The 22,309-nt window shown below is 36.0% G+C and overlaps 2 protein-coding genes across 6 annotated transcripts; one reads left to right on the top strand and one right to left on the bottom strand.

Annotated features, from left to right (window-relative positions):
* Positions 1–3,314: 3,314 nt before the first annotated feature.
* On the bottom strand, positions 3,315–11,096 carry dnajc1 (DnaJ (Hsp40) homolog, subfamily C, member 1). Of its 2 annotated transcripts, NM_001077535.1 has the most exon segments (12): positions 3,315–3,710; positions 6,153–6,583; positions 6,688–6,736; positions 7,988–8,107; positions 8,214–8,377; positions 8,462–8,552; positions 8,637–8,727; positions 8,810–8,907; positions 8,983–9,148; positions 9,590–9,636; positions 9,730–9,831; positions 10,794–11,068. In NM_001077535.1, coding segments are annotated over 12 exon segments (1,581 nt in total). In that variant the 5' UTR covers positions 10,947–11,068; the 3' UTR covers positions 3,315–3,641.
* bmi1b (BMI1 proto-oncogene, polycomb ring finger b) lies at positions 10,489–21,208 on the top strand. Of its 4 annotated transcripts, none has more exons than XM_087239124.1 (10): positions 10,489–10,645; positions 18,485–18,616; positions 18,749–18,845; positions 18,985–19,040; positions 19,265–19,312; positions 19,402–19,510; positions 19,616–19,658; positions 19,821–19,919; positions 20,031–20,111; positions 20,197–21,208. In XM_087239124.1, exons 1-10 carry the CDS (start codon positions 10,537–10,539, stop codon positions 20,524–20,526), a joined length of 1,104 nt encoding a protein of 367 aa, XP_087095250.1. In that variant the 5' UTR covers positions 10,489–10,536; the 3' UTR covers positions 20,527–21,208.
* The last annotated feature ends 1,101 nt before the right edge of the window (positions 21,209–22,309 follow it).

The following is a 22,309-nucleotide window of genomic DNA, read 5'->3' as shown; positions in this document are numbered from 1 at the left end:
GATCACGCAGTGAATGCAACGCATGGAGATTCGGGCGCCTTCTCCATGAAGCGCGTACTCGATTGATCTCAGCTGGCGGATCATTATTCACCACGTGACGTGTCATGATCGCTCTCATCTGCACCTCAATTTTAGGTGGGGTTTGCAAACCTGTGTGCTTTAAGTTTTTACTCTTCTGCCGTTTGCATTTCCCGTGGTCATAAAAGCTCCTTCCCTGTCATCTGACAGCGGAATACCTTGAGTGATTGACAGCTAATATGAACCAATATAGCGGCAGGGAAGAGCGATTCAGCATGTTTTTACAAAAAATCAAAACAGGTCGCACTACAACCATTATCAGCAGTCGCACTAATGCGCCCAAATATATTATGAGGTCGCATAGATTAATTTTCGGGCGCATATGCGACCAAAATGGTCGCAATTTCGAGCCCTGTAAGATGCAGGATGTAGCTGAGTGGCAGGCAGGGGCGGGAACAGCTTACCTTGGTTCTTCCCGCCCGTCACAGCGTCTAACAAAGGGGCGGGGTGCGTGGTGACGTCACCGGCATCCCCGCTCCTTTGTTTACACGGCGGGCGGGGAATGCCAGTGACCGCTGTGTACGGATAGAATCAGCGGAGCTGGAAGCGCTCTCTCTCCCCGCTCCGCTGATTCTGTCAGTGTACAGCGGTCGACGCGGGCCACAAAATATTGCACTGAGGGCCGCAAATGGCCCGCGGGCCGCGAGTTTGAGACCCCTGGTCTAGACCTTTAGAAGAAAAGATGGGCTGGGAATCGCCAGTGCCAACAAATATTTAAGAAAATAATTGAAATGTTTAAAAACAATGTTTCTCAAAGAAGGATAGGAAGACATTTGGATATTTCCTCTAACAGTGCATAATATAATTAAAATATTCAAGGAATCTGGAGGAATTCCAGAGCATAAAGGACAATAGCGCAAGCCTAAGCTGAACTGTCATCTGCGATTCCTCAGGCTGTCATTTATCTGTAAGCAATATCACCACATGGGTTCAGAATTACTTTGGCAAACCTTTTTCCCATACCACAATACGTAGTTACTTCCACAAATGACAGTGAAAACTGTACTGTGCCAAATAGAAGCCCTATGTTAACATTGTCCAGAAGCAATTTCGACTTCACTGGGCTTGAATGCATCTGGCATGGACCATCACACAGTGGAAACATGTACTGTGGTTAGATGAATCAGTATTTCAGGTGTTTTTTTGTGGGGGGGGCAGTGTCCAAAAGCCAGTGTCTGTCATGGTGCCCTTGGCAAAGGTAACTTGCACTTCTGTGATGGCATCATTAATGCTGGATTTTGGAACACAATATACAGCCTTCTTTTCCAGGGATGCCCATGCATATTTCAACAAGACAATGCAAAACCACATTATGCACTCATTTCAAAATCCTGACTGTGGAGGAAAATAATTCTGATACTTGACTGGCCTATCTGCAGTCCTGACCTGTCTCCAATAGAGAATGTGTGATGCATTTTGAAGTGAAAATGCTACAAAGGAGACTTGTTTACAGGAAGAATGGTACAAAACTACACCTGAAACATTTCATCACTTGGTGTCTTCAGTCCATAAACGTCTGTTTAAGCATTGTGAAAAGAAATGGCAACAGTACAAAGGTGAAGGTGGTGAAGGCTTTACAGTTCCACTTTTTTTTTTTTAATGTGTTGTTATAACCAAAATTGGGATACAGTAGTTTGAAAAATTAAATAAATAAATCATAAGGAACACATTAAATAATTTTGTTGTATTGTCTGCAATGAAGTACAAGTTCATGTAAATTTACAAATCACTACTTACTTTTTTTATTTGCATTTTCCATACTGTCCCAACTTTTTCGGATTTGGGATTGTATATCAGACTATGTACCATTTTAGACCAAAGGTTTGATTGTTTTGATCATTCGGAAGAAAGTGTTACATGTGATACTTGAGGTTTAAAAATGTTGGCAATACAGACATTTATACTTTTGAACCCATTATAGATCAATTCCCATATGAACAATCCTACAGTTGGAGAAACATTTTATAATTCAAAAGGTTTAGAAAAAAAGTCTCTCTCTCTCTCTCTCTCTCTCTCTCTCTCTCTCTCTCTATATATATATATATATATATATATATATATATATATATATATGAAATAATGACTAAAATATTTTTAAATTAAAACATAACTCTTGATGTATGAACATTTACATTTTCATAGCTAAGGGGGAATAATTCACCAGGTTGGTTACTTTTAATGTAATGTTGAGGAGTTATGATAATAATCTTTTAGGCTTTTATAAACAAAATAATTGAAATATTACAAAAGGAAAAACAATGAAAATGTATGATTTTTAGCTATATAAGACAATATTATATTGTTGTTAGAGCAAAATTGTGTGATCATTGACAATGAATAAAATGAGTTAAACAAAAATGTGAAAACAATGACTTTGTTATCAGCAACTAGTATCACATTTGGTTGTGACATGAAGATGTCTAACCAGAGTGACCTGACTGACGGTCGTGAAGTGTAATTATAAAATAAATATTGGTTTAATATCTGTATACGAAGCAAAACAAACCTGAAGCAACTTCAAAGATTTTTCCTTTCACATCCACAAGAGGTCAGCAGAGACCGTTTAATAAGTGTGGTGAATGGAACCAAAAACGTGCCATAAACATGTTAATGTCTTTCTTTTATTCATTTGACGATAGCTCAGGTTTTTGAAGCCACTTGTGTGTCATCGCCCTGTTTTAAGAATTTGCGGTTCACTTCCGTCATTACAAATAGCCAACTTTTCCAATGCGCGTGATGCTTTTTAATATGGTATATTCATGCTCCAACTAAAAAAAAATAAAAAAATAATAAAAATAATAATATCATGTACTGTCACACAAAATCACAGCCGTATCGTATTCGATATAGACTGTAGCAGTGATTCAAGTAAAATTCAAAATCGTACATTATTTTAAGTTTTTATAATAAAAAAACAAAAGCCAGGGGTTGTTTTAGAGATCTCTATCCTATAAAATGTAAACTAAAAATTAGCGTTATGAAATTTATGAACTTGGACTGCTGAAATATATTAATACATTTTCATTTGATTAGTACTTATTTTTTCCATTAAAAAAACTCAGATGACATTTTTTTCCATTGCATCTAAAAAATGGATACCAAATAATTTGACCATACATCACATACAACATTAATAAAACCTATTTGACCAATTCTCTGGTTTAAAGTCTACACACTATAAACATGTTCAGAACAAAAAAAAACAACAGCAACAAAAAAAGAACAACATGACAGGGTTGTATGCAAATCCTTTATGTAACATGACCAAAATGATTCCAGCACAACTTCTGAAAAACATCCAAATAAGGGGGAAAACAACATTAAAACACGCATCTTCAGCTCCTCAAATTTTCTGGTTGCATAGAGAACCAAAAAAAAAAGAAAAAAAAATCTGACTCTGAAATGGATTCTAAAATAAATAAAACCTTTTTAAATGTGCATTTGGATCTCTTCGATGATTAATGCTGATGTTTCATGGCACGTAGTCTCACAACAGGACAAAGGGTCGCATTAAGGCACATAAAAGCAGGTGAGAGGTATGGTGAAACACTGAAGAGCAGCAGTCAACTCTTTGCCTGCTTCCGTTTCTGAATCAACTCTGCCAGCAGTTTGAAACGGCACATGCACTCCTCCTAAACAGGTCACACAAAAAAATAATAATTCATTAACAATCTAGCCAATACATAATAAATAATATATATATATATATATATATAAAATAAACAAGAGCGAGAGAAAGAAACAAGTCTTGTTGTCCATCCAAGTTTTAGGAAAAAAAAAAAAACTTGACTTCTAGCTGATCATTTTAGAAGGCATCAGAAGTGGCTTATGTGAAAGGCGAAGGCCTGTAGATTATGCTTATTTTACCCAAATAAATGATCATGTCTTGATTTTTAATGATCTAATTAGGACAGTAAGGTCTGACTTTGCTTAGACTAAAGTCTTGTCTCTCAACAGAAATATTGTAAAGTATAGAATATGAAGTCATGGTGCAGTGGAGAAAGAATTAATATTGTGTATGACTCCAATGAGCTTGGAGGACTGCATAAATACATCTCTGCAATGACTCAAATCACTTATTAATAAAGTCATCTGGAATGACAAAGAAAGCGTTTTTGCAGGACTCCTAGAGTTCATCAAGATTCTTGATCTCTTTAATGCCTCCATCTTACCCCAGACACGCTTAATAATGTTCATCATACTGGTGACTGAGCTGGCCAATCCTGGAGCACCTTGACCTTCTTTGCTTCCAGGAATTAAGTGGAGGCTGAAGTATGAGAAGGAGCGCTATCCTGCTGAAGAATTTGCCCTCTCCTGTGGTTTGTAATGTAATGGGCAGCACAAATGTCTTGATACCTCAGGCTGTTGAAGTTACCATCTGAATGCAACCCAAAACCATGATTTTTCCTTCAGCAAACTTGACTGATTTCTGTGAAAATCTTGGGTCCATGTGGCTTCTGCAGTATTCGTGATGATTGTAATATATATATATATATATATATATATATATATATATATATATATATATATATATATATATATATATATATATATATATATATATATAATATATAAATAAATATATAAATATATAAATATATATAAATATATATATATATATAAATATATAAATATATATAAATATATAAATATATATAAATATATATATATATATATATAAATATATATATATATATAAATATATATAAATATATATATATATATATATATAAATATATATATATATATATAAATATATAAATATATATAAATATATAAATATATATATATATATAAATATATATAAATATATATATATATATATATATATATATATATATATATATATATATATATATATATATATATATATATATATATATCTATCAACATTGACACTTTTCCAAATTATCAACTAAAAGTTATTATTTGTTGCTCTTACAACTGATACCGACGACAAGACTTTGTCAGGTAGCATATATATATAAAAAGTAATGCTTTCTGCGATTCAAACTGAACTGTAACTTTCTAAATTATTCACGTCTTCAGAGTCATATGATCCGTTTTAATATCCTCGCTTACCATTGGTTCTTAGTTAATTCATACCCTAAGGCAGGGGTGTCCAAACTCAGTTTGGAGGGCCAGTGTCCTGGAGAGTTTAGCTCCAACTCTAATCAAACACACCTGAACCAGCCAATCAAGCTCTTATTAGGTTTACTAGAAACTTCCTGGCAGGTGTATTAAAGCAAGTTGGAGATAAACTTTCTAGGACACCCCTGCCCTAAGGTATTTGATTTATTCTGATGGGGAATGAATTACTCGAATACAAGTTAAGGTTTCCTGTATTTAATAGACAAAACCTGTTAATTAAAATACGTTTTTGAATTTTTGCAGATTTCTAACTCCCAGCATTTAATTTTCCATTTTATTCTAGTTTTGACTGGTCATTAACAGTAATGTGATAAAATTAGAATGTTAATAGATTAACATCAAAAGGCAGCTTCAACAAAGCTTCAAACACACGTGTAGTAGTCTATATCTGTGAATAAGGCCTATAAAACTATAGAAAAATATAGCGCTTCACTTGTTTACAAAACACAGTGCTTAGTTTTCTGTGAGTTTTGAATGATGTCTTGAGTGTATGTGTACAACACATGTATGTTTCATTTAGCCTGTAATGACAGTAATCATGAAGCATGAAGTTTGCCTTGTGCAACTGTGATGTTATGCTGGAGCATGAGTGAAGTATAAAAGCCTCCTGTAGCTTATAAAATAAATTATTTTGCTAAATAAGATGCGTTTATTTCTATAAAGTAAAATCCAGTCTATCTGACGCTTTAGTGGACGGTTACATCTTCATACAGCACCAGATTTGAATATCAGATTTATATCCATTTAGCGGAGACGCATGTATGTGGCCAAATGCAAATAGAACCATTTTCACAAACCTGATAACCATCCAACATAGATATGAAGTGACCAGTTGTAAACAGGCCCTAAATCTCCTAATTGTATTACCTTTTATTAAACAATGGTTCATACTGACGACTGTGGCTGATTGGTCTGATACTTACCTTGGTTTTTCCAGGCACCACTTTAGCAATCTTGTCCCAGCGTTCAGTGGTGCCACGTGGGTATTGCTGTAAAGCCAGCTCCAAGAGCTTCTGCTGGTTCTGTGTCCAGACGTCTTCAGCAGCACCAGCTTTTTCTTTGGGAGCTGATGGTTTCTTCTCATCTTCACTGTCTTCATCCACAGCTGTAGGGTCGAAGTCTCTTTGTCTGCGCCCTTTCATCCTCTCCTCCGCTGCTCCAGTGCTCCCGGATGCAGACTTTTTAGCCCGTCTTCTGAGTGCCTTGCTCTCGGAGTCTTCGGGCTCTCCTGAATCCTCCAGCGGCTGCTCTACAGGCTCCTCTCTCTGGGTCATCAGACTGTCCGGCACTGTAATGGCTTTGGAGCTTTTTCCAATCACCGCACCACCTTTCAGTTCAGAGAACTTCACTAACCCTGCAAACCAAGAGTGGATAGTGAGACATACAAGTACATTTCCTGACAAACATGCCAGATAATATATTATTTTTCTGAGTTTCTTAACTGCTCAAACAGCTTACCCGATGTATTGGTGACACAGTCCTTGATTTGCTTGACTTTTGCAGTCACCTGTTTGAAGAAAAAATAAATAAAATAATTTATCCAAATATTTGATTACAATAAGATAACTGCCAAAAAACTAGTTTGCAAAATGCATGCACATTATTTTTGTTTTCTTTGCGTTATATACGTTTTACTCTAAATATTGAGTTTAGATTAACAAAGAAACACTTATTAATTTTACAAGTCAATTTATTGTCAATTCAACCACATGTACAGGACATATAGAGAATCGAAATTACGTTACTCTCAGACCCTAGGTGCCTAACATATAATATTAATACAAAAAGTGGAGTTTGAAGAAAGCGTTTACAATAAATACAATTATACATAAAATGTCATCTAAAAATATACATAAAATGTAGTCTAAAAATATACGCAAAGAATAAAAATTTGTAAACAATACAATACAATGACATTAAGGGCATATGGCAATGAGTGCAAACCAGAATTGTGCAAATATAGAACAGTGTATAGGGCAAAAAGACTTGTGAACATGAGAATTATAGTGCGTGTACATACATACATATATATATAAATAAAATTAAATCCAATCAGACAATTTTTTGGGTTTAGCAGGAGCAATTTAAGATTAGCTTAAAATGTAAATAAAATTCACACAAAGTTAAATAAGATTTTTCATGTCAATGTTTGATAAATAAATTTAAGATTCTAAATTTAAGGTCTAATCCGATTTAATAAATTATGCTAAGCTAAAATGTTTACCCCACTCATAACAATAAGCTGACTGGATTAAAAAAATGGTAAATTGTACAAGGTTACTAGTGAAATGAGTCTAATTCGAATAGAGCTGTTTATGGTCCCTTTTTTGCTTCCTTAGATTTATTTTGATAAAATAGTTGCCAAGTTCTCTACAGCATAGCTTAAGGCAGTGGTCTCAAACTCCTGGAGGGCCACAGCTCTGCACAGCTTGGTTTCAAGCACCTCAAACTCATACCTCCTTGATCAGTTTGATCAGCTTTGTTTGATTAGGGTTGGAGCAAAACTGTGCAACTGTGTGGCCCTCCAGAAATCGAGTTTGAGACCTATAGCTTAAGAGAAGACTTAAATAATTAAGGTGAAATACATAAATAAAGCTACAATTTCCTTAGCTTGACCATTATCTTTGACCATTAAGTTTTACTAAAGCTACCTTTAACCTTATTCCTAAGGGATTTCTTAGCTTAAGTGCTTTCATGCAAAGTTATGGATGCTTGGATACTTTTCTTCCACTAGTAACTTTACTATTTCTAAACTCACCTCAGACACTGATCTGCCCAATTCATGAGCTATCTTCTCCCACCGTCCTGGTGTTCCACCGGGAAACTTGGCCATACAACGGGAGAGCTGACTGTGATCATCCTCTGTCCACTCTTGTGTCTACAACCATCACCAGCCACTGGTTAATGCAATACCTCAATTTCCAAACCACTGTTTACATTACAAGCCACTGATCTTTCACTTAAAACAAAAAAAAAAAACTTACTTTCTTCTTCAGCTGTTTTTTGTCTTCCAACCAGTCATCCATCTGATCTTCAATTTCTTCAATAGATGTTCCTTGATCATATGCTAGAGCGAAAGCTGCATTTGCACTGGGTTCATAGACTGGAAACTCCACTTTCGTTTTTTTCACTTTGGGCCGTTTTTCTTCTGCACATCAAGATTTAACAGCAACACATAAATAATCATATATCACAACATTGTGTCGAGTTGCATGTGTCATTGTGATCTTACTCTGCTGCATTTCCTGTTCTGCCAGAGCTTCTGCCTCTTCCTTCTCCTTTACTTTCATTTCCTTATAATCTTTATAATACTGCTTCACATCCTTAAAACAAGAGACAAACATGATTACAGATCCATGATGAGATTTTCCCTTTTGAAAATATCTGAAAGTCTGAAAAAACTGTACCTGTATGATATGAGGGAGAGACTTTATTGAATAATACAACCAGATGCTTAATTTGAGAGGTAAAATGTCATGCCAGTGTGGCCTGTCAGATCTACAAAAAAAAGTATTTAAATGCTACATTTAACATCCCTTACTCCTTATGAAAAAAAACATCCATCAGGTTAATAGGCAACCTCTCATTTTTGTCCTGAGCCAAAGGCTTCATCTCATCTGTCATTTTGCTGGTTTGCTTCTTTTTCTTCTCCCTCTTCTTCCTGCTCAGAAGTTCATCCTATAAAGCATGAAGACATCGATCAGTGCTGTAAATGTAACATTTCAGAAGCTAGCACAACACTTCAGCACTTACTAACTGCTTTTCAAGGTAGATGGACCATATAACCGCATAGTGACCCACGGTCAGGATGAGGAAGAGGAGGAAGCCCAACTCTCCATTGCTCATCTTCCTAACACGTCGGTAGTAGAAGACAGGCTGTCTCCAATCTGGCAGCCCATTAACCAAGATGTCATCATATCTGTGAAAGTATTTTGTACAATCTATTGTTGAAAAGACTTCAGCAGTACACATTTCACAGACAGTAGGCAGTCACATCAGTATAAACAATGTCTTATTTATCTTTCTCAAGAGGTGTGAGGTCAATCAATTATTAACATTCCTATATGAACCATACTTAAACCCTTTTAAAAAACCTTATGTTACACATTTCACTGCTACATTAGGACAGAAGGTCCTATAGTCAATAACCAATACCCTCCAAAAATACCTTAATATTGCTTTTAAACTTAAATGTTTTTGATATTGCAATAAACGAAGGCTAATTAAATCAATCAACACTCCATATCTCAATGTTACCAAAGAAATCTGTATTATTGATGGTCATTGAACATTGTGTCAAGAACAACTTTTAATGGATAAAAAAATAAAAACATTTATGCAAGCAAGTAGCATATTTTACCTTTGCCTTCTTTCCTCGTCCTTGAGAACTTCATAGATGGCAACTAACTATTGGATGACAAGAAATTTCAACTGTAATTTACAGTATTCCAAATAATTACATTATTCCAACAACGCTTTTAAACACAACAAAACACCAACCTGTCGAAACTGGTTTTCTGCATTTTCATCTTTGTTTTTATCAGGGTGCAAAATAAGAGAAAGCTTTCTATATGCCTTCCTGATCTCAGAAGAGGATGCATCCTGTTAGAATCAGAATCAACATTAAAATAAATAATTAACTGCCAACATTGCCAATCAGAAACGTATATAATCTAAAATTTACACTGCAGAACATGCTGAAAAACACAATTCATGCTTAGGTTCATGTTCGTAGTAGTAGTACACATTGTATGACTGGACTGGATTTTGTCAGAATTGAATTGGCAACAACAAAAAGCTTCTTTGCCATTACATTTTCATACATTGAGAATAAAAGACGTGACAAATACTGTCATGCTGTAATCCGAGGGTTTATACATGATGGTAAACAATGAGGACTACCGTTAGTAACTAACCAGCTAACTTACCAGCTGTTTATACTGTTACAGGATGCAGCTCTGGTTTTACAGCCTGCACAAACTAACGTAACGTTAATAACGGTGTCGGAGTAGCTGAAAACTAAAATACAGATGTCTTTTAAAGGGAAAAACATCTTCAATTTACATCAAAATGAATTAAAAACTGAGCGAAGGTCGAGCCGTATTTACTTGCACTGTTGACATTGAGCGAAAGTTAAACTAAATGCTAAGTTAGTTTATACAAATAACGGGTCGCGATTCAAAAAAGTAACGTTAGATCCTCAGCAACCGAGCCGCGAAATTAATCGCTCAAATGACCGTTTGCGTGCTGAGTAATGACACGTCATGTTGTGTTGAACAGGCCCACAGCCTGGAGGTTTCTTAGTGAATGGCCACCGCCGACCAGGGTCTGCAGGAGGCAGAGTACTTTCACAGCCACCCCGAGTCTGGAGACCTTCTAGTCAGGCTGCAAAGAGCGATTCAGCTAACAAAAACGGGTTTGTTTAGTTTGGTGAGAGTGCAGTCGCGCTAAACGTACTGAAGGCGACGCTGCGACACTTTAATGTTAACATATATCACATTAAACATTACCGACAGCGTTTAAACGGCGCAGGTGACAAATCTGAAAGATTAAATCAGTCTTACCTGATTAACCGACAGGAACTCGTAAAATGTTTGAGGGATTTCCTCCACTAGGTCGAAAAGCTCCAGGTCTGCGTCCCATGCTAACGTCGGCGTTGGCTGAATCACGAGCAGCCCGGAGAACAACGCTACCGCAATGATCCCGGGCAAAGCCATGTCTGATTTTGTAGGCTATATTCGCGAAGGTTTACCACCCACTATCCATTCGGAGACCCTTGATTTCGAGAGGATATCAGCCTAACCTCCCGTCTTTTAGCTCAGACAGGCCCATAGCTTGAGCTCAGCCTGCTGTACGTGTGCGCTTTCACATGCAGCCGCCACAGCGCGAGCCAATAAGCACGAAAGATCTAGTGACACGGTGCGTCTTGCCCACCCATATAAGCTTTTCAGGACGTATGTGTCTAAATTGCTGTTGTTTCTTAATATATTAATATAACAAAATTGAGCATTTTTATCCCGGTAGATGCAAAGCCATCTCCCTCAAAACATAATGTTGATTTCGGCCTCTTACATTTGCCAGCCACTGATATAACATTCTCTTTATTGACTTTCCTTTTTTAATATCCCAATTGTAAATTGTAACAGTTCAAACATGTAGTCACTAGTCTCAGAGTTCTCAGAGTTAACATTGTTCATGACTTCACTCTGAAAAAGGTTATTGGCATCATTATTTCCAAAAACAACCTTTAACGTATCTGAAACCTTTTATTTTCTCAAGAGGTTCTTTAAAAGCGTAAAATGTCCTTTAGATCATTACAGTGTGCTTCACACTAAATCAGTAGCTCTTTTAAAAGCCATTGAACGGTTGTTTGGTCGGGTGGTTGTTTATAATGCAGAAACCATTTTTGGAACCTGATTATTTGTTTGTTTATTTATTTATTTTATTTTTTTAACAGTGTAGTGCTGTTTGTCGTTAAAAACAGTCATTTTTGCGACGTTACAACATTTCAATATATTAATATATTCATCCTCCAGTCCTTCATCCACAGTCCTTGTTGTGTCCACAATGAAGTTCAGATTTATGAAAGTTAATTTAATCAAAACTGTGATATACTGTAGTAAACAAGCCAGTATTGATTTCGCGCAACATTAAACCCGGTCAATGACGCATAGCCTTTCTCAAAGTATGGCGAACAAAACAAAACTGCGTAAAAAATAGCCTAATTGCGATGTTAGTTGCTATAGATTGAGCATGAGAAATGGGATTTTTTTGAGATCGTTATGAGGTGTAGGCCTATAGCTAAATAAAATTTATAGATCATATGTAGGCCAAATACTCATTTATTCATTTTCTTGTCGGCGTAGTTCCTTTATTAATCCGGGGTCGCCACAGCGGAATGAACCGCCAATTTATCCAGCACGTTTTTACGCAGCGGGTGCCCGTCCAGCCGCAACCCTTCTCTGGGAAAAGGCCAACTACTAACTAGCGTAAATCAAAGATGGTTTAATGGTATAAATTATTTGCTGAGATTACTAGTTGCTTTCATAAGGCCTATGTCTTAAAGTATGGTTATGGTTATAAGTTATGTTTTAATAATTTGTGTTTTTTTAATTAACGGAAAGCCATTGTTACCTTTTGTCAGTTACAGCAGGACATGTAGGCTATACGTGATTAATTCAACAGCATCCTTTCTTAGGAAAACCTTTTTAAAAGGGGAAAAACTTATTTAAATTTATAGTCGGGAAACTCATGAGGGCGTCGTTGTGCTTGGTTAAGATAGAATAATCCAGTGCCATGCAATGACCTTATTTTAATGATTTTTATAAGGGAAAAAAATTGGTTTAAGATAATATTTAATAGCACTTTGTTTAAAACTTGCCCTTTGTCGGTAAAAATATGTCAATAAATATTACTGAAAAGCAGTAGGCTATATGCATAACAATCTTTATTAATTTAAATATGCATAGAAAGGATTCGAAGTGACAAGCCTAAATTATTAAAGCGCGAAAGCCAAAAGCACAATAGATTTTTACAAATAGAATTATCGACTCTATAAACAATTAAAAATAGTTTGAGTAGATAAATGGCCACGGCCTATTGGTTAATTTTGTTTTTTGAACAGTTATAGACCTACAAATGTTCTTTACCCTTTTCATTATTTGTATAGGCTAAATCATCCAAATATATATCTTTGTCTATTTTCTTGTTCGTCTGTGGCAATTACATAACCTTCACTATTCCATCGGCTTTTGAATCACTTTTATTTTTGTATTTCCCATTTGGAAGCTTGCCCTGCGAATATGTCTCTTGCATTTAGTCGGTCATGTATCAAATCTAATATTATTTTTCTTTGTAGCAGTAGGCTAGTATCGAAAAGTATTAAATATTTAAAAACTTAAATATAGGCTAATGAACAGAGTAACCTATTAATTATATAATGAGCTGAAAATCTACCCCACACGATATTCGGATAAAGTATAAACACAATTTTAACATTGAATGATTGTGCAGTAAACGATACAAGAAATATGATTCGCTGATGAACGCTGACAGACGGCCAAAACATTTTATTGTAACCTTTATAACCCAGTTATATTAGCAAATATAATCATGTCAGATCTTTTGTCAACACATTTTCAAACGATTAGCTGTAAACTATGAAAATGATATAATACGCATACGTATTGTTAATTGTGTCGGCTATTGTTGAAAATGTCAAATTTAATGCAAATGATCAAAATGCATAAAGACTTAAAGCGGTTCTATCGAGAAGTCTTGGCCTCCAGCTCTTATTGAGGTTTAACAAATCAATTTTGTGAGATCAGTAAACAGTCGATAATCAATAGAGTCAATAAAGTTTAAGCCATACAAAACACACTCTCTGGACATGGCCGTTTTTGGAAGATCTACATTTTTATTCGTCATTTGTGAAGGTTATTTAAAAATCGTTTATAAATTGTCATAGCCAGCCGAGATCAAACAACGCATAACTGGCCAAATGAAAGAGTTCGTGCTTTAAAATATGATTGTGTTAATGTGTAAAGAAGATGCGGTTGAACATCTTGACAGAAGCTTTATTGCGCACATAATATGTAGCCTAATACGAAACCTAGCAGCGAATTTGTTCTTCAGTTTTAAAAAAAGGAGAGCTTGCTGTGATTCCTCTGCCCTAGACTTGTTAGAAGTATTTGAAATGAAAGCCTTGAGTTGCTCTTCAAGATTTCGCGCTGTATTAACACCCGCGACTGAGCTACAGCCATTTTGATGAGTCACATCTGTTGTCGAAATAAAAAATAATCATTGTGGTGACTTAAAGAGAACATTTTCGCGTAGTTGCTGAAATTAGACGTAGATTAGCATGGCCAATGCGATCAATTCGTGGCATAAACGGATTGCTGTTTTTACTAAACTAGCTGTAGATTGTAGGCTATATGAAACTGTTCCGGTGCGTGCTATATGATTGAGTTTATATCGTTTTGCAAACCCATACGGTTAACGCTAAAGTGCCTCGGGTTTCCGCCTGCATCCTGAGCTTCTTTGTTTTCGCTGAAGTGCCTGTATTAGAGCAGCTGACGTCATGGCAGCAGACTGCGCGTGTGGTTTGCAGTTGAACGCACTGCCCTAAACGAGAAGACTACCGTCCAGCGCTGGAGAAAAACACCTACCAGCCCAATCACACAAGCGAGTGCACGCACTAACGCGCGCTCACAATTTCACAGATTATCTTAGTAGTGGAAAATTATGTCTCATTGGAACAGTGACGCAAAGTGAGCGGGCATCAGTTTAAATGCAAACGTTTGCGAATGGGTCTGTGGAATTTGTAAACACAAAAGTGAAGAAAAAAAAATGTTTGTTATATTATTTATGATAAATGCTGTAAAACTAAACCAACCTATAAACCAGGATTGGCAGTAATAGCGCGCATAATGGTAATTTACTAAAATATGCCGTTGCTTAGAAACGCATTTGCTTTAGCTTTTTAAGTCACGGGAGCCGTCTTCTTGTAGTTTAATTTGCACGTTAGATTATTTTAATATGTTTATTAGGCCATATGTCTTAATTGTCATATATTACAGCAAAAGCATATCAGACATATTGCTTTTTTCTACTGAATTACCACTAAAAACTCATAAAATACACACAGACGTAAATGTAAACACCGATTTTTAATCTATATAGCCAGTGGCAAGCATTTCACAATAAGTAGCCTATGTAAAAGTAAATGACATGGTTATAAGCCGCGCATAAGTAGCCAAGTAGCAGCCTACTTTATCAGAAAACAAAATCAATTTGCTTTCAAGGTACACTTCGGGTTTAACTATAAATGTAAAAATCTCACATTCATCTAGATCATTTAGTTTAAATGTTGTTATACATTAGGTTAATAATGTCTCATTGAAGTAAAATATAGTCTATGCGTTTACACCACCAGCTGCACAAAGCACCAAGAATTGCCCATTAAATCGTCGATTTCGCTTGATAGCGAATGTTTAAAAAAGCTGCAATTGAATAAATTGGACAACAAAATATTGAATGATTTTTAAATTCTTTTCGTCTAACCTTTATCCAGCCATTTTTAAAATGCCATAGTAAGTTTGACATATTAAAACATTCTTCTTGTTTTGCGTTTGGAAAATTTAAAACTAGATGAGATTTACGTGACAAAAAGACAAATGCAGATTCTCTAAAAGTTACTTCATCGCTTACACTCTCCTAGAATCATCCCGACTATACTACGTGGCTTGGCAAAAGGGGTTTCCTTCTCAGATGTGGGTGGTGAGGTTTGACAAAGACATCCGTCAGAGGGGTACCCTATTGATGATAGACCCCACTACTAATTCCCAGGCTACCCGTAAGGAATGAGATCACGTGATGGAGTGGGGCGGTCGAACTAAGCCATTTTGGGGACTGTGTCAGTTCGCACTGAACCATCAGACGCTGTGCTTTCAGATCGCCGTGCAGGAAACCCACGCCTCTGCAGTTTAGCCTACTCTCTATGACCGAAATCTTTGGACTTATCTGTCAATCAAAACGGAAAGTATCTGTAAAGAGTGAGCTTCGCTATCCTATGTGCAATTGCGCAAGAAGGCCACAATGAGCACGGCTGTGGTACGTTAAGAGCCATTGACAGCGTCTGCAGCTCATTCCAAGATGGCCGCTTCTGTAGCATTCATTTTTTGCTGATCGACTCTCAAGTTTCATTGTCTACCACAACAAAGCTCCGAAACCATCGGTAAATATACAAGGTATGTACGCTTGAATGTGCAAAAGAACGTCGTCGTTACATTTTATCCTTTTGTTTCCCTTTCCTTGTTTGGAGACAAGAGAGTAACAATGTTGATTCTTGTATGTGTGAGTGTTTCACGTACGTGCGAATTTCATTTCAGTTTTGGCAAATTTTGCTTTGAAACGCAAAGGGGGACATCGGTTAACACAATATAGATATCAATGAGTGTGCCATCTTCGTAAAACTGAAGTGCACTGTTCTTTTCATGTGTTTTTTATAACCTAAAAAGTCGGCGCGCGCTGAAGAACAGGCGAGTAGAGTCAGGTGTTAACGGCTAAGCACTTTCATCCATTTATTCACGCTCGAAAACCAAACATTATCCCTCTTATTTTATAGAATTGAGTAGTCTACAGGGTGTATATTTAGGAAAAAAATACTTTACCTCGTTTTAATAACGTCTGTTAATTTTATTAACTTAAATTCATATGCGCATTCGCAAGGCACCTCCTCCTATAGGCAAAACACACGTAATCTTATTATGTTTTGAGGTGGTTAACTTCCGAGTAAATATATTTATAAGCGATTTCACAGTTGTTTATTAGCCACACTATGATAAGTTGGGTTGTATGTTTTGTATTAGCCTCTAAAAAATACACAATACATTGCCTCGATTCTATGCAACCTTTGACATGACTCAGGCTGAACCGAACATCCTTTTCTTTCAAAGCAGGGTAAGAGTCCATCTTAAGATTTAATATAAATTTTTTTTTTCGTTAACCTGATTGATAAAATAGGCTACTGATTTAATTTTAATTAGTCAGTTAAATGTGTGACTCACCGCCGATGTGTAATAAGTTCATAAAAAAAAATTGTTTATGGTCTAACTCCATAATTCAAATGTAGTCTGATATGGATTGTTAACTTGAATTTAATCTATAGTCTTTTTGCTAATTCATTTATGTGGCGATATTCAAATGCTTAAAATGTCACTGGCGGATACTTTTGGTTTCTCCTTGTCTGTTCTCTGATGCCTTCTTAACTTTAGTTATTCTCATACAGGCCTCTGTATCTTTCCATGCATTTTATTTCTGCACCACAAATATTTAATGGTCAGAACATAAAATTCCCGAGTGCAACCTTTCTGACAAAAAGGGCCGATGACACATAATTGCTGTCCAGGGCAAGATATGACTGTACGCTTTACTAGATTTACAGTAAATGCAATCATTTCTTGACCTTTACCCCGTTCTTCTTTCTTCACTGAAAATCCATGAGTTCTGTTTTCTGTAGTGTATGTGCTGTCTGAGAATAATTATTGACCTTAGTTTGAATTTTTTTTTACTTCTACACCACATTTGTTCTGCCTTTTTTATTGTTGATCAAACTTGTGAAATAACTTTGCAGGCCAAACTTTTTCAGCCTAGTCACTTTTTTCCCATCATTGCATTGATCTGCGAACATGTGTAAATTTAATATGCGTGAGCTGTTGCTTAATGTAAAACTAAAAGTGAAAACAAATACATTATGAACTTTTTTCATTGACCAAAACGCAAGGCGTCGTTCTGAACTCTTGAATACTGTCAAACTCGCTATTAGAAAACTAGTCCTTTTATTTTAAGAAGCTATTGTTTATATCAAGCGTATTGTATTAGTCAATATTCAGAGGTCTGTCAAATCTAGAGAATACATGCGTGTATATAGTGTTGTCTAAACTGAGAAGGGACGAACATAATTAAAACAGAATTGTATCAATTCAGAATATTGGCATTTGCATTAAAATTTCTCACACTGAACTACCCCCACAAACCAATATTGCAGTCGAGAGATAGCGGGAGCACAGATGCGAGCTCTCGAGCTACCGTTGACTGTGTTCCTCATCGAAGAGCTCCGAAAGGCAGGGAAGGGAAGAGCACAGTTGATTCTCTTGACGTCTGAATGCGTTGTGTACTGAAATGACGGCTTTACGACGTGTTTAACAGGTGATAACGACCAGTTCTTCTTCAACAATGGTGTGTGTGGTGCTCAGGTCGCAGCCTCATGAGAGCGAACTCGCTACACTGGGCTGTCTAGCAAAATGGCAGCCACGTTCTCGCAGCGGCATGCCTTTTCACGAGAAACACCGTGGTCGAGAGGAAGTGTGCGCGTTTTACAGTTAATGGGCTGAATTCGTGGTTATTTTTGTGATGATCTGGGCGGGCTGGGAGTCTATCGAGGTATGCGTCTCCGTTTGACTGGCACAATGCCAATTACAGCCCGTCGTCATAGCAACTATACGTGTAGGCATTTTGGCTTTCCCGCTCACCTGTGCGCGTCCCTGGAAAAATGAACATGTTCAGTTTGTTTGTGTGGACAGCGAATTTAGTAGAAAATCTGCGTTATATTGTCGGGTTTCATGTTATAACTGTGTTTTGTCGGATTGTGTCTCCTTTTTGTTCATGTTCGGGAAATCGTAATATCACTTTTTTTTTCTTTCTTTCTATGGGTTATACATTGGAAATATTAACACGTGTCTTGTTTGCTTGTCAGGTCGGCGTACTCCCATGACAATGCACCGGACAACGAGAATCAAGATAACGGAGCTAAATCCTCATTTGATGTGTGTTTTATGTGGAGGATACTTCATTGATGCGACCACTATTGTTGAATGTTTGCATTCGTGTAGGTCGAAAATCTCAATTTTATTGTATTACTTAAAGTTCATGTGTTGCTTTTTTGGCTGCTTGAACGGAACAGACTTTTAAACCCAGTTTTAAATTAACCGCGGAATTGTCTGTTGTCGTTTATTTGCAGTCTGCAAAATGTGCATTGTCCGGTATTTGGAGACCAGCAAATATTGTCCTATTTGTGATGTCCAAGTTCATAAAACAAAACCCCTCCTCAACATCAGGTAAAAGTTGGTCATTTTGAGCCTCATGAGTTCATGGAGTTCAATTGTAATAATGCCTTGTCTCTCCGTTAATTTATGCAGGCATGTTTTTTTAGAAACACAAAGTAACACCTCAAAAATATGTTAATTTTTTTTTTAGGTCAGATAAGACCCTTCAGGACATTGTTTACAAGCTGGTGCCTGGTTTGTTTAAAAGTAAGTATTGTATTTTTTTTGTTTTTAACCGATACAGCTTCTGCTGTAGCCTGGACTTCCAAATATCAATGTGGACCAGAAGCATAATATTTATATTAATGATTATTTACCTTTGTCAGGTTTGTTAAATTGTCAAAGCAATATAAGGGCCTGTTATTAAACTTATTTGAACATTATTTAGCTTTGAAACATCAATATTGAGTTGTTCTGCATTTGTTACTCAGATGAGATGAAAAGGAGAAGGGATTTTTATGCTGAACATCCCGTTGATGGTAACATTTTTAAAAGCCATATTGAAATTTTTATTCATAAGCAGTGTTATTCTTCAATCAACGTTTGTCAATATGTCTCTGTCCTTTAGCTACTAATGGTTCCAATGAGGACAGAGGAGAGGTGTCAGATGAAGACAAGAGAATCATTGCTGATGATGAGATCATCAGTCTGTCCATTGAGTTTTTTGATCAGAAAAAGTAGGTTAAGATGATATGGGGTCTAATTTCATATCACTTTTGTGAAAGTTAAAATCACTACTAATTGCAAATTAGCATTGATGATTTGTTTCTCATAATTATTAGGCTTGATGGTAAAGATGGGGAAGAAAAAGAATCTACAAAAGAGGTTATTATTTTCCTAAAGAAATTTTATATATATATATTTAAATTATTTTATATATATATATATATATATATATATATATATATATATATATATATATATATTATAGTATAGTATAGTGTAATTGAGTGAGTTTTGAGAACTCTGATTTAATTTTTTCTATAGGTGACTGTAAAGCGTTACTTACAATGCCCTGCAGCTATGACAGTAATGCATCTCAGAAAATTTCTCAGAAGTAAAATGGATATACCATGTACCTTTCAGGTAATCTTATCTCACTTCTAAACTGATTTACTTTACTGTTATCGTGTTTCTGAATCAAGTGTAAATGTTATCAAACCCTTCACCAGTATAAAGAATCTCTTTTTGTTTCAGATTGAAGTTATGTATGAAGATGAGCCTTTGAAAGATTATTACACTCTTATGGATATTGCTTATATTTACACATGGAGAAGGGTAGGAGTACAACACATTGAACATTTGTTGCTTTTCATTCTGACTGCTTTTGGAGTGGAGATAAAATCATGTTGATATTTTTCAGAATGGGCCATTGCCTTTGAAGTACAGAGTTCGACCGGGCTGCAAAAAAATCAAGTTGAGCAGTCCCAGGAATGATATGAGTGGTGGCAGAAGGCCTGATACGGAAAGTGATTCCAGCAGTGACAAACCAAACAGCCCGAGTATTGTTGCTGCCCCGTCTACATCATCCTCTATGCCCAGCCCAAACACCCCTGTCCAGTCTACACACCCCAGCTTCCCTCACATCTCCACCATTAATGGAGTCTCTGCCAAAGTGGGCCACAATGGCCAAACACCTTTCAGCAGCAAAGTCTGCAAAACTTCTCATAATGGCTCTAACTCTCTTGGGTGATTTGCTCATGGATGCCAAAGCCATCGATGCCATGAAAACAGAGCTGTGATGTATATGCTTTCTTTATAAACCACCTCTTTTTGTATCATTTTTAAATATATTTGTTTTGTCACCACGTGTGAGGACTGGTAACACAGCATTGTTTGTGTTATATTTTGTATTGAATAACTAATATTGTGAAGAGTACAGGATGAGAACTCGAAAAGAAGGAGAATGTATCTAGATGTTTTTATAAACTCTGTCTTGTTCATTTAGATTAGAGTGCCAGTGTATATAAATCATTTATTTTTTTCCATGACTTCTCCGTTGAATTAGCGGCACAACCAATGTTTTGTTTATATTCAGATTTTCTTTCCAGGCGAAAAGTGTAAAACCAAAACTACATTTGCAAAAGGGCAACAATGCAGCGTCAGTATTGTTTCGGATAAACTCAAACTGTAATAATAATGGAAAAAAAATCTGCTATGTACGTGCTCCTCACATAAGTTGAGAAATGTTTTCATTTTCTCGGTGTTATGGCGCGGGGATTTAAAGTAGGCTAAATAGCCTTATAAATAGCCTTAAGTTCAGTTTTCTGTCTTGTTCTACATTTCTGTCCAAACGGTTAAAACCAATGTATAATTTACTGTTGTACAATATGAAACCTTTGTCTAAATAAACATTTTACTTTTTTATTACTAAATACATCGTGTGTCTATAAAACACAACCATTCTGACTTCGTGTTCAAAGAAAGTAGGCCTGTTCTGCGACCAAAAAAAAAAAACAAAAAAAAAAAACTCGGCCTTGAATAATCTGAATCCAGTTTTCAGGCCAAAGGAAGCTGGTGCCTATATTTTCGGAATATTTTAGCGGCGCGAATAGCCTTTATGTGAGTAAAATAAAATATTAAGGGTAATAGGTGCGATATAATTCAGTTCTCAGCAATCCTAGTCAAAACTACGAGACTGATATTAATGGGATATATAAATGGGCCTAATATAGAAAGTATTGACCCCGCTGTAATTATTAATACATTTAATTTCATAAAAAGTGTTCAAACAACGCATAATTAGATGGGTGTCATTGACCAAAATGAGTCCGTAAAAGAAAAAAAACAGGCAAAATAAAACTACAAATGAATAGTCGGCAAAAATTATAATGACAATACGGGTCTTTGCTGTTTGTATTGACGGTTGTATGAAATGCATGTCTATCAGCTGCGACATTAAAAACTGGTCATATTTTTTTTCGTGTCAGATCGCTCTCGCTGACCTGGAGAACTGAATGTCAACCTACCAAAACTGGTATGATAATTGACATTCGGTTACACCGCACAGCAGTCAATAGAAAGCTATGCCATTACTATTTAATTTTTATAATTAAAATACTTAGGCCTAATTATCTTAGCTCAGTCATTTGAACCAAAACCACCAGGCCTAATTGACAGTGACAACCTCTGAATATGTTGAAACTGCATTAATAAACTGTAATATATTAGGCTAAATATTAAGCGCATGCTTGAATACTATCCCCATTGTGTTAAAGAGGCTACAGCCTCCAAACACGAATGATTTTTAATACATTAATTTTCAAAATATATATTAAATTGTATATTTGTTAAAACACATTGGTGTTAAATGCTGTATTAAGTTTATATGAAATAGAAAACGTTTCGCTGTCTACAACAAATGTAGCTTTAATAAAATGTCTTGAATTCATAATTTGACATAAATCGCCGAATTAGTGGGTCCATTTTTTCATTGCCATTTGATCGCTCTACATGTCCAATGTGGGATTTTTTAA

The sequence above is a fragment of the Danio rerio genome, chromosome 2, assembly GCF_052040795.2.
Source record: "Danio rerio strain M-AB ecotype USA chromosome 2, GRCz13ab, whole genome shotgun sequence".
NCBI classification, from domain to species: domain Eukaryota; kingdom Metazoa; phylum Chordata; class Actinopteri; order Cypriniformes; family Danionidae; genus Danio; species Danio rerio.
Note: the sequence above shows the minus strand (reverse complement) of the source record. Positions and strands in the feature narration are given on the sequence as shown.

Excerpts from the sequence above, each read along its gene's own strand:
- bmi1b (XM_087239124.1), top strand. The coding sequence starts at position 10,537 with ATGGCCACCGCCGACCAGGGTCTGCAGGAGGCAGAGTACTTTCACAGC. Across the intron at positions 19,041-19,264 it reads GGTGCCTGGTTTGTTTAAAA|ATGAGATGAAAAGGAGAAGG; the intron begins GTAAGTATTGTA and ends TTTGTTACTCAG. Across the intron at positions 19,659-19,820 it reads AAAAAGAATCTACAAAAGAG|GTGACTGTAAAGCGTTACTT; the intron begins GTTATTATTTTC and ends TTTTTTCTATAG.